The sequence below is a fragment of the Perognathus longimembris genome, chromosome 1 (genome assembly GCF_023159225.1).
Source record: "Perognathus longimembris pacificus isolate PPM17 chromosome 1, ASM2315922v1, whole genome shotgun sequence".
NCBI lineage: Eukaryota > Metazoa > Chordata > Mammalia > Rodentia > Heteromyidae > Perognathus > Perognathus longimembris.
Window position 1 is genome coordinate 14554220 of NC_063161.1, and position 17281 is coordinate 14571500.

The 17281-nt window shown below is 36.8% G+C and overlaps 1 protein-coding gene across 9 annotated transcripts in view; it reads right to left on the bottom strand.

Moving 5' to 3' along the window:
• Nucleotides 1-17281, bottom strand: part of LOC125359410 (PARP1 binding protein) — a 43457-nt gene that overhangs the window by 25465 nt on the left and 711 nt on the right. For 2 of the 9 annotated variants that reach the window (XM_048357136.1, XM_048357191.1), the window contains exons 1-5: nucleotides 17044-17187; nucleotides 15410-15543; nucleotides 12982-13137; nucleotides 6585-6818; nucleotides 366-470 (exon numbers count right to left, since the gene is read on the bottom strand). In XM_048357136.1, the coding sequence (XP_048213093.1) occupies nucleotides 366-470; nucleotides 6585-6818; nucleotides 12982-13137; nucleotides 15410-15457 (543 nt within the window). In that variant the 5' untranslated portion in view covers nucleotides 15458-15543; nucleotides 17044-17187. Of the gene's footprint in view, nucleotides 1-365; nucleotides 471-3511; nucleotides 3869-6584; nucleotides 6819-12981; nucleotides 13138-15405; nucleotides 15572-16055; nucleotides 16093-17043; nucleotides 17188-17281 lie in introns of those variants that run through there. The other 7 variants (XM_048357153.1, XM_048357167.1, XM_048357196.1 and 4 more) reach the window with 7 other exon arrangements.

Below are 17281 nucleotides of genomic sequence, written 5' to 3' on the forward strand. Positions count from 1 at the left end.
AACTCCTAATACATCAGTAATAAAACATTAACACCAGAATTATCAAAACAATAAATTTACCAAAGAGGAAGATCCAAGAAACCTGACAATCTGGAACTTTTAACTACTTCTTTGTTACTCTGAATGATGCCCATATTTGCTCAGTGCCAGTTACTCTGGCCCAAAACCATAAAGACACTGATGGGTATGATGTACAAACTGGCCTCCAATATAATACTAATTTGCCAAAACAGTTTCACTTAAACAAAATTTAAAAATGTTAAGAATTTTTAAAAAGAATCAAATATTAGTTAACTGGTGAAATGCCATATTCCGTGATTTAACTGGAATCATAATCTGCTTGAACTCTGACAGCTTCTCCGTACCTTTTCATTCTCCTGCTTGAGTTTCACTGGTGATGTGGGTTCATAAATATTAGTTCCATCAGCTATTGCATAACTTTTTCCAGATAAAAAATCCCGTAGTTGAATCTGCAGGAAATATAAGGTATCACTAATAAAAATCAGCTTACCCTGGCTTTCTTTTTGTAATAATTACTAGGTTTAAAATTATTGCTCATAAAAAAGATAAGTGTTTATTTTTCAAATGAGAAAATGTGGACATCAAAGAAGTAGAAAATAAACACTAATAAAATATAAGGTATTACTAATAGTTGCTAGGTGGACCACTAAGAATAGCCTCCATCTAGTAGTATCTCTGATGCTCGTGTTTGGAGTATTACTTGACATTTGTTGGAGGGTCCTAAGCTTCCAGGGAATTTTTTATAGGAGATACTAGCAAACTCTTTCCCCATATTCTTACCAATCCTTCCTGTAACTTGAGTGACAGATGACTATCATTGGGTTGGGGAGGAGATTTTCAGGTTGCTATCCTCCTCTTTTAAGACATGTTATTTACTGATATATTTTGGCTAAATCACAAATACTTAAATTACAATTAAACTGAATACTAAATTATGTCTAGATAATATTTAATGTAATATTTATCTCTACCTTAAGAGTATATGAACTGGGGCTGGGAATATGGCCTAGTGGCAAGAGTACTTGCCTCACATACATGAAGCCCTGGGTTTGATTCCCCAGCACCACATATATAGAAAATGGCCAGAAGTGGTGCTGTGGCTCAAGTGGCAGAGTGCTAGCCTTGAGCAAAAAGAAGCCAGGGACAGTGCTCAGGCCCTGAGTCCAAGGACCAGGACTAGCAAAAACAAACAAACAAACAAACAAAACAACAACAAAAAGAAGGTATGAATTGTACTAGTCTTACCTAGATATATAGCTTTTCTCTCTCTGTGTATATATATATGCCTTAGGTATATACCTTGATAAACTCACCCACACTCAAGTTGCTTTCTAGCCAATATTATATTAATTCTAATGTAATTATAAAAATATATTAATATAACATTATTTTAGCATACATTTATGCATTTAATTATACCTTCATATGCATGTTTTTCCTGCTGGGACTCATCATTTTCTTAAATCTAGATATAACCTCCAAGTTCTAGATCTAACTTGGAGATTAGATCTAGAAGTCACATCTTTTCTTTCATTTTTTAAATCATACATTTTCCTGTTTTAATTTTTTATTGGGCACAATTTAAATGATACCAATTTGTGTTTCATACTAATTTACCTGTTGTATTAGAAATTTTTTTCCAAGTTTTCACAAAAGTAATTTGTTTTTCATAAAGCTTGGAAGGACGTAGCCTAATGTATTCATTTCTATATTTTACGTAAGTTTCTCTGCTTCTTTATACTTTGACATTTCCTCATGGGAAAAGTTACCACTTTCATGACCGATAGTTTTATAACCTGATCATTGTTACACAAGGTTTAGTGAGCCAATAGAATAGTCAATTTATATACGAGGAAATATCTCATAAAAGTCATGTGTTGTAACATTCCACACAGAACGTCAATGGATGAAATCTGAACTGTCCTAATAACTGTCATTGCCAATCTCCTTCTGATCTCTTCTTGATCACATTTGTCTGTTGGAAACCTCCAAGGCAATGTCTGGAGTTCCAGAGAGAATGGTAAGGAATACTTTCCACCCAACCTGCAGCTCAGGAATAATTTTTTACTTGTCTCTTCAAACAAAATACCTAGACCTGCTTATGGGTAGAATCTACTACATGGGATTTTTCACTTCAGTGTGATTTCCCTAGGGATTGGCTTTTTGGTTCTACTCCCTCAATACATTCTGATGGATGTTCCTGAGAAGAGACAGTGCAAAATACCCGAAATCCATAATACCCGAAGGAGTTAGTGGGAAAGCTGTAAAAGAAAGGGATGGGTGGGTGGAGGGAGGAATGGGAAAAAATAGGGAGGGGATAACAAGTTTGACAAGAAATGTACTCACTACCTTATGTATGTAACTGTAACCCCTACGTACATCACCTTGACAATAAAATTACTTTTTTAAAGGGATGGATGGGGCTGGGGTTAAAAAAAAGATTTTTTTTTTTTTATAAAGTGGCTAAGGCAAACATTTATTAGAATAAAATCTAGCTTTCTGTTTAATCGCCAAAACAGGTCCACGGGTGTCTCTGACATGCGTGAACTTGGTAGGCTTCCGGCTGGGGGGGGGTGATAAATTCCAAGTCCGTGGCTGCGGGTTTCTTCTCCATTTCCACAGTGAGGTGGTGCTGAGTGGCTTCCTCAATGTTCTGAAGCAGGGTGCTTTCCCATTGCCTCACCCGCTCCATAGCAGCAGCCAGCTTCTTTGGACCGTATCTCCCTCTGCAGACTGTGTGGTGATTTCTGGGCCATCTTGAGTTTTGAGGACCCTTTGGGAAAGACTCTCCCTTCTGCTGCTGCTGAGCCATCCGGACAAAGGCGGTAGATTCTTCCCCAGGAACCGTGGGTCCCATGCCGGACCCTAACTGCCCATGGAGGCCCTCGGAAGCCTGGACCATAGGCTGTCCCTTTGTGGAAGCGGCTGTGGAGCCCATCCCTGCCAGATGCACTGGGAGGTCCTGGGAAGAACATGCAGATAGCAGGAACCCACCCCCTGGACCATCTTCCTCGATGCAAAGGGCGATTTCTGGTGATCCTGGACTCCAGCTAAAGCTTGCTTTCTCGGGAGTCTTTTGTTTTATGGGTTTTCTCAGCGGTGGCCCCATTTGGAAAGAAGGGTTTTTCTGCCCCAGAGTCCCACCCCTTTTAGAAGCTTCACTTCTAACTCCACCCCATTTCCAACCGAAAAAGCTGCCTAGGGCAGTTGCAACACGCGCCAGTGCTGGTCCTTGAGCCCAAGCTGACATATCAGTGGCACCCATACTGAGACTCAAACTAAGGTGCCTTCATAGAACTTAGGAGTTATCAGTGTGTTTTCTTAAGGGGTTTGTGTGTTCAAGTTACCACTCCCCTCTGGCTGCATTAGTTTCTTAGGCATATGTGTTGCCAGATGACTTGACCTTCTCTAGCTCCTAGTGACCTTTTAGATGGTTGTTTTTCTTGGTTGGCTTTTTGAGGCTCTGCTTGACAAGGCGACTCTATAAGAAATGGAAGGTAAAAATGGTTTCTATGTCCATAGCGCAGGATGGGAGAAACGACAGGCTGGTTGGCCAACGAAGTCTTGCAGTCTTACCGTTCTCCCAAATTTCATCAACAGGAAGTAATGCTGTTGCTACTTCTGGCTAAAAAGGACAGGGAATCCTGGCAGCTCACAAAGGACATTTGTTGACCTTGCTCAGAGAGGCTACAGATCTCTGTGGCTGTATCTTCTCATTTCCGCTCCTCACCATGGGACTCTGATGCTGTGTTCCAGATACTCAGAGTTCATGAGAAAGCAAGCGCTGGACCAAACTGCTCCACTTAAACCACACTTAGAATTCAAAGCATTAAATGGTCCCAGATGCCTATAGTTACTCAGGAGATAAATTACAAACAAGGAAAGGGACTCTGTTCAAAGTAATCACATTTCCACAACTGTTCTCTTCTTAGCTTATTATATCATCATTCCTGCTTTACTTAAGTTTTAACAAAAATCAACAATAATAACACAAAAAATTATCAGGGCCATGAAAATTTAACATTATAAAATTCATAACCACTTGGAATATAACCTTAAAGACCTTTAGTACAAATTAAAGTTATATTTTGTGTACTTTTGAGAAATTGATCTAGGTATATATTTTCTTATCTACTGTCCCTCCATGGAGCAAATATAAGTATCAGACTAAGTTATTGTTGTTACAAACCTTAGCTGCAAAAACTTTCTTCATGCATTACTATCTCAACAGAGATTCCTATTAATATGAAGGAGGAATGTTAAAGACAACTTTCCACATAGACAACCTGAAATGTGTATCCTTACATATTCCTTACTATAAGTTGATCCACTCAAATAAGAAACTTATTAAAAGAAAACTTAACACAGGGGCCATAGATCGGATGAAAACAATATGCCCAAAAATATTAGTATATTATGCTATCATTGGCTAATCAGAGATTTTATTGTTCCCACAGCTCGGTGCTTATTAAATGGCCTTTATAAATTAACTGTGTAAAACATAGTCAAACAAATGAAATACAGCTAGGAAAGACCAAATATCAATCTTCAACCATAAGTATCTCTACCTCTGTATGGTTAAACATGTATGGGTATACATGTGTGATTACTTGGGGAGGAGGTATACATAAGTATATGGTGCACATGCATTTTGAGGAAGGTTCCCATGTGGCAAATACAAAAACCTCAGTATCCATTTTCCCCTTCTTTATTTGTTTTGTTTTGTTTTTTTGACCAGTCCTGGGGCTTAGACTCAGGGCCTGAGCATTGTCCCTGGCTTCTTTTTGCTCAAGGCTAGCACTCTGCCACTTGAGCCACAGTGCCACTTCTGGCCGTTTTCTATATATGTGGTGCTGGGGAATCGAACCCAGGGGCTTCATGTATGTGGGGCAAGCACTCTTGCCACTAGGCCATATTCCCAGGCCCCCCCCCCCTTCTTCTTTATACAGCTTTAGGTTTTATCCTATTATGTTACTACACATAATAAAGACTATATTACCACCCTTTTCAGCTTGGTATAGCCACATGACTATTCTTTGAGTAATGAAATGAAGCAAAAGAGCTATAACTCCTTAGAAAAGGAATCCTATTCTACTTCTCATCGTAAAAATAAATGTCTGAAACTTCATGGTCATGCTGGATCAGGAAGTGGTCTGGAGAACAGAGGCCAACAAGTAAGAGAGAGCAAAATGACATAGACATGATATTCAATGGGCCTCCATGACAGCCATAGAACTATTATGTTAGTGCCATTTATAAAAGACTGAAATAAACTTCCATTTTCTCTATACTACATGTGTGTATGTGTGTGTGCATGCACATGTGTGCACATGTGCCATCCCTGAGGCCTAAACTCAGGACCTAGGCTTTTTTGCTCAAGGCTAGTGCTCTACTACTTGAGCCACAGTTCCACTTCTGGCATTTTGGTAGTTAATTAGAGATGTCTCATGGACTTTCCTGCCGAGGCAGTCTTTAAGATTCTCAGATCTTGGGGCTGGGAGTATGGCCTAGTGGCAAGAGTGCTTGCCTCCTACACATGAAGCTCTCAGTTCGATTCCCCAGCACCACATATATGGAAAATGGCCAGAGGGGGCGCTGTGGCTCAAGTGGCAGAGTGCTAGCCTTGAGCAAGAAGAGGCCAGGGATGGTGCTCAGGCCCTGAGTCCAAGGCCCAAGACTGGCCAAAAAAAAAAAAAAAAAAAGATTCTCAGATCTTATCCTCTTGAGTATCTGGGATTGCAAGAGTGAGCCACTGGAGCCCAACTTTAACTAGTTTTAGAGTAGAGATTTATATAATTTGCTAAAAAAAAAAAAAGTTTTCTTCTCTTTTTAGCTGTAGTTATCACATTTAACTACCACCTTATTGGCACTCAATTTAGATAAGGAAGTATTTGAACACTTAAAAAACTATATATGTACAGGGATATTTTTAAATAGTTCATAAAATCTCTTGTAGACAAAACCAAACTAAGAGACTCCACTTAATTTTTAAATTTATGTTCCATTAAAAAAATAAATATGCTTGGGAAAAAATGAAAAATCCACTATCTCATGTATACTGTATCATACTGTTCTCATAGGGAAAAAATATCATGCTATCTGGGAAAATAATATGATTAATACATAGGAAAATATCATAATTCATACAACACATGTCAAATAAACTATAGCCAATAAGAGAAAAATTCTAGGAAAGAAATCTTTGACATAATTCAAATACAAATTTGGCATTTGAGATTGATTTCTTTTTTAATTTTTTTAAATCTAACAAGAAACTATCCTCACGATCAAGCAAATAGCAATAGTACAAATCTACCAAGATTTGTCACCAAAATATTTCTTCTAAGTAAAACTAGCTTTCAGGTGGCTGAATTTTCTATTCTTAACATGATCCCCAAAGCCAAAATGTTATAATTTTTTAACCTGGCATTTTACTACTCAGAATAAAGACTACATTCTCTGGCATCTTCCAGTGACCCACTCTAGGTATGTTCTAGTAACAAATCAAAGTAAGTCAAGTAGTTGAATTTGATTAAGGTAAGATTATTTTTAAAAATACTTACAGGGGATATCATGTCATTATTTTCACAATCAGCAGTCAAAACTCTACATTTTTCATAAATATCAATCAGATCTAACATATTACTATTCTTCAAGAAATCATTGTAAGTCTTCTTAATGTCCTCATAATGGTCAACCACTTCCATATTGTCAACAGGTAAGTTCAGTTTCTCATGTAGTAAGTATTTCCATGTCAGTAAGACCTCACTGAGAGAGACTGTAAATTCTCCCTTGTGCTGAGATAATGCAAAAAGAAAAAGAAAAAGGTAAAATTGAGTGCCAGAATAGTCATTAACTTATCAAAATAAGAAATACAAATATTTTCCCAGTCAAATCTAAGAGTTTGATGATTTTATAAAATATGAATTAGGCAATTTCACACATGATAAAACTGGTACATATATAGCTATTGTCTCATTTCACGAATTCAAGTACATTTCTTTTAGTTAAAGTAGATACAGGTAGATAGTGAGCTACATTTAAATATTACTGACTAGAGAAATGCTTGTATTTTTAATCTCTTATTTAAAACTGCCTATGCCATAATAAATCCCCCCCATAATGCAATGTCTCAAGTGTTGATCTTAAATTATAACCATAGAGGTGAGGTTTTTTAAATTAATGTTTGATTTACCATTACAAGTTATCAATGCTAAAGTTATCAATGCTAACATCAAAGGTAAGGAAATAATCATCAATTCAGGTGGTGCTGGTTCACATCTATAATCCTAGCTACTCTGGAGGCTGAGATTGCAATTAAAGGCAGCCTGGGCAGGAACGTTCATGAGACTTTTATCTCTACTTAACCATCAAAATGCCAGAAATGGAGCTGTGACTCAAGTGGCAGAGCACCAGCCTTGAGCAAAAGAACTAAGGGATAGTGGATAGTGCCCAGGCTCTGAGTTCAAGTCCTGGTACTGACAAAAAAAAAACAGCTCTTTACACATCCATTTGAAGATAATAAGAGAATTATCCATATTGTCCTTAGGATAGAGACCTATTATATTATAAATATGCAAATGAACTAGCCTCCATGAAATTAGCACAATGAGCAAAAATAAACAAAAAACAGTATATCACAACACAACTCATGGATCTATAACCCAAACATAAGACAGATTTTTAATTTCCCATCATTCATTTATCTCAAATATTACTGAAACACTTTTTGCATGATACTCTTCACATTCAAAATAAATTAGGATTCTGTCTAGTGTAAGTGTACAATATATTCTCACCCTGTTGACTATAACTAGTTAAAACAAAACCATGTAAGTTCTTTTGATCTTGAGAGAAAAGGTTTTGATTAGATTAACCGTGTTTATACTGGGGCTGTAAAAACATTCTAAATCCAAATAAAAAGGCACTCCAGATATCAGTTTTCATGATCAGGTGCCCACCATGACAGCATATACTATTATTCAAACCAGTAACAACTGATTGAGAGACTATGTGGTCAAATCAAAAAATGTTTTGCTAGGAAAACATGCCAGCTGGCTAATATATGAAGGAAGTTCAAAATGTTCAATTCTTGAATTCTCTGATGGACGTAAGAAGGATTGTATTTCACAAGAAAAAAATGAGAAAAGCAAGAGCTACATTTCAGAAAGGTAATATTTTAATTATGCATTATATTTGTTGTTTTATAATAATTCAAAAATTCAAATAAATAAAATTTACTTTGTTGTTTTGTTTTGGTTTTTTGTGAGTCATGGGACTTGCACTCTGGGCCTGGGCACTGTCCTGAGCTCTTCAGCTCAAGGCTAGAGCTCTACCACTTGAGCCACAGCACCACTTCCATTTTCCTGATAGTTAACTGGAGATAAGAGTTTCATGGTCTTTCCTGCCCCAGCTGGGTTTGCACCTTGCTCCTTAGATCTCAGCCTCCTGAGTAGGTAGGATTACAGGCATGAGCCACCAGCTCTGATGAAATTTACATTTTAATTATATCTTTTTTGTTAACATTACAGGAAAGAACAGATCCACTTCCCTTGGTTATATAAAGAGGTTTTATATAATAAATAAATATACACACACATAAGTTGTTTGGGGGGAGGGGTGGTTCTCAGTCATGGGGCTTGAACTCAGATCCTGGACACTGTCCCTGAGCTCTTTTGCTCTAGGCTGGCACTCTACCACTTGAGCCACAGCTCTAATTCAGCTTTTTGGTAGTTAACTGGAGATAAAGAGTCTTGTGGACTTTCCTGCCCTGGCTGGCTCTGAACCACGATCCTCAGATCTCAGCCTCCTGAGTAGTTAGGATCACAGGCATGAACCACCTATAAAAGAATATATAGCACCCAGCCTATTCTTTAGTATATTAAATACACTGACAAGAAATTAGTAATGAAAAGTGGCAATTTCTTTTCATTCCCCCTTTTAAAGTAAAGTAACTGTTAGAAAGATGATGGATAAATGAAATACAGTTAAAACTCTGTTCCTTCTTATTTATTGGGGTATTTTCACTTCGCATTCAAATGTGACAGTCTACTGCAGTTATTGTTAGTACTTTCTATGAAGCTAATACCTTTGTCTATACAAGAAAACATTTGCATCTTTCCTAGTAAGACATTGTAAGGTGAAAAATAATTGGTATAACATCATTTCCAGACAGATTCAATGAAAAGCCATTTCCAAAGAAAGAAAAGGCCAATATAGTATTTGCCACCTAATGAAGTTATATATAGTTGCCATACAATGAAGACATTAGTCCTCAATGAATCTACTATAGGTTAACTTGAGCAGTATAGAGCTGCTGAGAGGTGTTTACACATGAATCAAGGGAAATTCTCTCCTTAAAAAAGCATGTGAAATAAGCTGAGATCTGAGGACCATGGTTCAAAGCCAGCCCAGGCAATAAAGTCCATGAGACTCTTAGCTCTAGTTAACTACCAAAAAGAGAAAAAGCTAGAAGTATACCTGTGGCTGAAATGGTAGAGCCCTAGCCTTCAGCAAAGAGAGGCTCAGGGACAGCACCCAGACCCTGAGTTAAAGTCACAGGACCAGCATTAAAAAAAAAAAAAAGACATGAAAAACATAAACCTACAAATTATTTTATATACCATTTTTCCCCACTTAAATATGCCATTAGACAAACTACTAGGTACTGTTTTAAATGTTTTAATTTACCATTGTTAATTTCAGTTGTAAGGATCATATACTAGGACTCATCCTCTTTAATTTCAGAGAATTAAAAATCTAAATGGAGTTTAAAGGATAAAAAAAAAAAATTTCTACAACTAGCCAGGCACTGGTGGCTCACACCTGTAATCCTAACTACAGAGGAGGCTGAGAACTGAAGATCTCGGTTCTAAGCCAGCCTGGGCAGAAAAGTCTGTGATATTCTTACCTCCAATTAACCAGTAAAACACCAGAAGTAGAGGTGTAGCTCAAGTAAGAGAGTACCAACCTTGAGAGAAAAAGCCAAATAAGAGCATGAGAGCCTGAGTTCAAGCCCCAGTAACGGCACACAAAAAAAACCAAACATATCTATAGCCAATTCTACTCTTCTATTACTATGTGCTATTTACGAATGCACTGTACGTATGTTTTTCACACTGTTGAGTGTTTAGAAGCCTGAACACAGTTGTATTCAGATGCCTGAGCTAATAGCTGTATATGCGGGACAGTGAAATAAAACTCAGCTGTAACCTACCCACACCCACATATACTACACATACACAAATTGTGAAAATCTCAGTTGCAACTCACCTTTCCTCTTCTTTCCTACAGGGCCTGTACTTTCACAATTACGTGAATTAGTAAGTCGAAAATGGGCAAGCACATAAAGACCCTGAGTGACTGTTATATAAACAAGCCTGAATAAAAACTGACTTGGCTAGAATATTTCAAATGTATCAAAATTTCTACAAGGAGCTATCTTTTTATAGATTTGATTTCTTTCCTCAGTTTTGATATAAGCATTATCATTTTCTATGTAATTCCGAATTTCCCTAAATTTCCAACAATGGGTAAATACAAACTTTCTAAAACTTAACTTTTATTCTTATTGCTGATTGGAGAAACTGATGAGTGGAGTAACAAGAGAAAATACATAAAAGATATAATGCTTGCTTACAGAAACTCACATATGAGGATACTACTAAGGAATCATTCAGTTATTTTAAAGGATATAAACATTTCTACCTGAATTCTACCATTGTTTCAATGAAATCTCCCAAACCTAATTCCTCTTCACTACCACAATTACTACTGAAAACTCAAACAATGGTTTCCCTTTGTTGATTTTTATTTCAAGTCCAAACTATTCGCTAGGACGTTCCAGTAAGTATCACTTCTAATTTTGATTTCCTTTATTTACCATGCATCATCAGATTCATTTTTTTTCCTTTCCATTTTAACTTCCCTAATAGTAGTCCAGATTACTGTAATCACACATAGATCTCTAACAGCCTCCAAACTGGCCTCCCAATCTTCAGGCTCTTCGACTTGGTTTATATGTTTATATATTTATGCTCCTAAAATGCTGTTCACTGGTCAGCATCTTTTTGTTTTTTGTTGTTTTTGTTTTTCAAGTACTGGAGTTTGAACTCACAGCCTTGTACTTGCTAGGATGACCCTCTACATGAGCCAGGCTCAAGCCATGCTTTTCTGGAGATGGAATCTAATGGAATTTTCTGCTTCTGATTAGTAACTTCAAGTTATCCCACAGAGGGATGGTAATCCTTGATGAAGTTCCTTGCACCTTGAACTGCACTTAGTTAAAAGTTCTAGGTCCTGGGCTGGGGATATAGCCTAGTGGCAAGAGTGCCTGCCTCGGATACACAAGGCCCTAGGTTCGATTCCCCAGCACCACATATACAGAAAACGGCCAGAAGCGGCGCTGTGGCTCAAGTGGCAGAGTGCTAGCCTTGAGCGGGAAGAAGCCAGGGACAGTGCTCAGGCCCTGAGTTCAAGGCCCAGGACTGGCCAAAACAAAAAAAAAGTTCTAGGTCCTGAGTTATACGAAGGTATATTACATTTACCTTCCTACAACTTTATGTGAACTGGGACTTTGACTAATATTCTCATTGAATAAAATATATTGTTAAGCTTTTATTTTCCCTCCAACTCACCTTAAGCAGGATTGAATGAAAGTTGTGTTGCTTCCATGGGAGAGGGGAGTTACAATAATGAATGAAGATAACTAAAATAACTATTGTTTTGGTTGAGTTAGAGTTACAAACTTGTGAAACTATGACAAATTCTTAGTTCTCCAGAGAGCTTAAGAGAGTAGCATTAGATATAAAAGATACAAACTGAAGTACTCCAAGATCAAGGAGTCAAGCTGCCTGCTACTTATTATCAAATGGTTTACAGAATAATATGTATGTAAGGGCATGTGTACAGTATTATATAATATATACATGTGTATAGGTACATATATTCCCTTGACTTAAGATTACACACACACTAAATTTTAGGTGTAAAATACTGGGGATTTTCCAAGTGTTACAATATATATTAGCTATTTTTTTTCCTCAATGGTCTTATTTGCCAAAAAAAAATTAATGGTCAAATCTGTCTACTAGAAACTTTACTGATCTGTGAAACTTAAAAATTTGGAAACTGCTGACCTATAAGATTAAAACAGTTCATCCGTTTTCTACCCCCAAAGACCCATCAAAGTCAATTCTACCATTCAAAAATCCTCTTCTCTAGTTAAGACAGTATCTTTACCAGCTTCAAACTATCAGGTTGAATTGACCTTCTATTTCTTTTATCCTTCTTCTAAATCTTTCTTTTCCTTTATCTAAAATCTACCTACAATCAGGAAGCTTTTCCTTACCACTCTAGCCTACATTTATCCTTTCCTACTCTGAATATCCCAAACACCTCTGGTTCATTAGTAACTTATGATTGACAATGGGGATTCCTTTAGAAGGTAAGGTAGTACACATCAGTGTATTTTAGGAGAATGGTAATTTCCAACACTGTAAATTTAAAATTGTATTTTAAAAAGTCCTTCTAAATGATTTTGATATACAACCTGATTTAGGAATAATTAATCCATACTACAGAGTAAACCCATACCATAGACAATAAGTATCCTTTCAATAAAAATTTTATTTGTCTTCTTGAGCTTCTTTTATGGAACAAAGGATATTTATTAAGTATGAATAGATTAAACCTTAATAATCATAATATTTATCTTAAGAATTGCCATGAAACCTAAAATGTTCCTGACTCACATTCAGTTGTACATTAAAGGATTTAATTTTGAAACGAGTCATTTCAAATGTAACAGTAATATGAAGAGGCATTTTTTGAAAATATACTGAAGAATGCAAATGTTGCAAAAAAATTAACATACTTGTGCTTAACTTTAGCCAAACAGGCAACAACCAAAATTTGATTTAAAATTTAAAAAAAAGTTAGCCTAAATATAGTCTTACTAACCTGTTTGTTGTTCTCTGCCATGGAAAGCTGTAATGCTAAAAGCATGGAGTCTGCACCACATAAAGTAGTTCTTTCAGAGTTACAAAGAGCATGCCAATTCCTTCTAAACTCTTTAATCATATCCAAGACAGAGGTCTGATTAAGCACAGCCATTCTCTTAAAGTAGAACAGAACAGAACACAATGATAAAGTACTTTAGTTTAATTGGAAATTAACATTTGACATGTGTAAGCCAACACAGTTAAGAGAAAAATAAGTAGTGAACAGGAGGTCATTTCATATTTACCAAGATTGTTTTTAATTAAATTTAGGGAAACAGAATAATACAATTTCAGCCCAATCATATTTTCCTCTACTTTAGTTTTCTTAAGCCAAATCTTTTGAAATAACAAAAATTCAACCTTCAATTTTGAAAATTCACACCAAACAGACATGCAAATTCTGCAAATTTATAATTATAGACACAGACATCACTAATTAAAGCTGGATTTTAAAAGTATTTATTCGAGACACATGATAGTATCTGTAGTAAATTGAAGGAAAAAAGCCAATTTCCTCCCACTCCTACACTCTCACAAAAGAAGTATATTTTTTGACTCATTTGATCTGGGGCCAGTGTTGTGACTTGTTTTGACCAATAGAATGTGATAAGAATATAATGAAAATTCTGAGCCTAGCCGTAAGAAATCTATGCAGAAGAATTAATACAAGCAGGAATGATTGCTATCCTTTAAGCTAAAGTCCAGGAACTTAAGTTTCTGGAAGATTTCCAATAAGCAGCTCATGTGCTAAGCTGTTGGTATAAACAATAAAATTATGCTAGAATTTTGGTACACACCACACTGGGCGTACCTCTATGTTTAGCCCCCAATAAAAACCCTGGCACTAAGTTTCTAATAAGCTTCTCTAATCAGACATTTCACCCAGGCTGTCATAACCTGTTGCTGGACAAATTAAACATGACTTGTGTGACCAGAGTGTGTCTGTTCTCTCTAGACTCCACATGCCTTTTCCCTCTGCTGATATAGCTTTCTGTTGTAATAAACCATAACAATAGCTATTTGCTAAGTACTATGCATGCTCCTGTAGTTACCCTATCTGGGATGGTTATTTTAAAGTCATTTGTTTTTATTAGCATATATTTTAGAGGTTTCATTAAAATATTTCCATACATGTATAAAATATTCTCTGATCATTCTGCCTTCATCCTTCTTCTCCCCCTTTGTTCAAATAATGTCAACAGGTTTCATTATGTTTTCATATATTCATGTAAACTATTTAAACCATATTTAAATTCCCTCCAGTCTCCATTCTCTCCATTTGTGCTAATCCCTCTCACTGTCACCCAGCATTCTTTTTTTTAGCATATGTTAATTATAGAAAGGGATTTCACTATAGTCATTTCACATACTTATCAATTATACATTAGTCAAATTAAACATATTCTAATGCTCTCTTTCCACATCCTTGGAAGTGTTCTTGAGGACCTCCCAACACAAAACCTTGAAGCCACAGCTCTCACTTTCTTGCTTCTGTAAGCCTGATGCCTGATGTATGAAGTCCAAGGCAGTCGGCTAAAGAAGAGATGGGCAGAGGACTATAGCATACCAGGTGACGAATACCAATTCACAGACATGTGAATGAGGAAGGCTACCTTACACTATGCAGCCTTAGTCAACCTGCCAAATGAACTTCAGCAACAAGAACAAACACAGGCAAAAACTAGATAAGAATCACCTGACCTAGTCTAGCTCAAATAGCTGATCTACAGAATCATACACAAATAAATGTTATTTTACATTCACCAAGATGTTTTCTTTTTTGGGTTTTGGGTTTTTTTGGTGCCAGTCTTGGAGTGTGAACTCAGCGCCTGGGTGCTATCCCTGAACTTCGTTCCTCAAAGCTGGCACTCTACCACTTGAACCACAGCTTCATTTCTGGCTTTTGGGTGGTTCAGGATGAGAGTCTCAGATTTTCCTGCCCTGGCTGGCTTCAAACTGCAATCCTCAGAATATGAGTCTCTGAGGAGCTAGGATTACATGCATGAGTGCCTGGTTATATCAACTGAGTTTTGAGGTAATTTGTTACATAGCCATTGATATCCACTATAACAGCTAACATGTAGGGGCTACTTGGTGCCCACACTTTTCAAATCTCATGAGTGTCTTACTGGAAGTGGGCCTATTCTTCTCATTTTGTACCTAAAGAAAATAATGTCCCATATCACTCTGCTGGTAAATGGCCAAACAGATGTAAGTTCAAGATTTCTAAATCTTCAAGTTAGGATTCTAAATCTCTATACTTCAGAACTTCTCCTGATGCAAGCAGGCAAAAGACTTTTAAAATAATCTGATGTAGTGCCAATAGTCTATATACACAAGCCTCTATAAGGCAGCCAATTCCTTTCTGAGTTTACCAACATACCTGCCAAGTTATTTTCTTTTCTTTCAACTACCTGAGTTTCCAGCATGCCCATATTTCCATCTCACCTTCTGATTCCTTCTGTTATTCCTTTCTTCTACTTAATGTGGCATAAACAAATTCCAGATGTTTACAAAGCATCTGAGTTTTGTACGATGAAAAGGGGCATATGTCATTGATAAAACAATAATTTGGATTATAGACATAATCTGTGATACAATGTAAAGATAAAGATAGAAGACCATAAATGAAGCATCAACTTCCTAGTATGACCAGTTTGCTTGAAAGAAATGTTTAATAATAGACAATTGTTCGTATTTAAAAGTATTAAGGAGTTTAGATTGCCATCAATTAAAACTCACCTAGAATGAGATCATTCTGAATCCTTATTCTTACCACTTGAGATCTTGGTCAAGTTATATCACTTCTATCTCAGATTCCTTGTAGTGAAAATGGAAATAGTTCCTATCTCATGGAATATTGTGAAGAGTAAATTACATAAATATAAGAAAAGCTTTAAGGGAGGGTGGGAGAAAAATGAGGGAGGAGGTAACGTTTGACGAGAAATGTACTCACTACCTTATGTGTGTAACTGTAATCCCTCTGTACATCACCTTGACAATAAATTAATTTTTAAAAGCTTTTAGAAGTACCTGATATATTTAGCAACAATCATGTATTATCGGTTTGTTGATGTTGATCTTTATTATCTGTGACAGAAAACCAAGAGTCTCATTTAGGAATCATCAAACTTTTTTTTTTTTTTTTGCGGGGGGGGCCAGTCCTGAGGCTTGAACTCAGGGCCTGGGCACTGTCCTTGAACTTCTTTTTGTTCAAGGCTAGCACTTTGCTACTTGAGCCACAGCGCCACTTCTGGCTTTTCTGTTTACATGGTACTGAGGAATTGAACCAGGGCTTCATGCATGCTAGGCAAGCACTGTACCTCTAAGCCACATTCCCAACCCCATCATCAAATCTTTCTGAAATGTTTAACAAGTAGCAAATATTTGAGAGATATAAGGCATACATTCTATGTAACAACTACTCAACTTAATTTTTTGTGTGAAAATAAACAGGAACAATCATAAACAAATGATCATAGTTGTGTTCTACCAAATTTTATTAATGGATATTGAAATCGTTTTTCATGTAATTTTCACATATGCCACAAAATACTGTTCCTTCATTCTAGTTTATTTGTTTTGTTTTTTGTTGCCAGTCCTGGGACATGGACTCAGGGCCTGAGCACTGTCCCTGGCTTCTTTTTGCTCAAGGCTAGTACTCTACCACTAAAGCCACAGCGCCACTTCCAGCTTTTTCTATATTTGTGGTGCTGAGGAATCGAACCCAGGGCTTTCTTTATGTATACAAGTCAAGCACTCTTGCCACTAGGGCATATTCCCAGCCCTGTTCCTTCATTCTATTCCCAGCTATTTAAATATGTAAAGTCCATTCTTGGTTAAGGTGCTGGCTACCCACAAACAGGTGATGCATCTAGTTTCCAACCTGGAGTCTAGTCCCATTTCTGTCAATACCTCCTTCAGTGTTTCCATACCCTAGGTGATAGGCTTTATAACTGACTATCCAAGCAGAAGTATAGTAACACAGAAAACAGAAATACTACTCATCCTTTCTACTTACCTTCCAGCTTGATGTGAGCAGTCAATTAAACACTGAATATGCAAGCTCTGAATGGCGGTCTGCACTTTACAGAACACGGCAGAAGGTGACAGCAGTAATACACACTCGTTTTTAAAAACTGTATTCCCAGGTGCACTAGAGAAGAAATTGTGAAAGGAAATTGTCACTGGGTGACAATGTGAGATGGGATTCCCCATCCAGCACCCCTCCCTTCACTTATTAGTGGTATTAAATATCT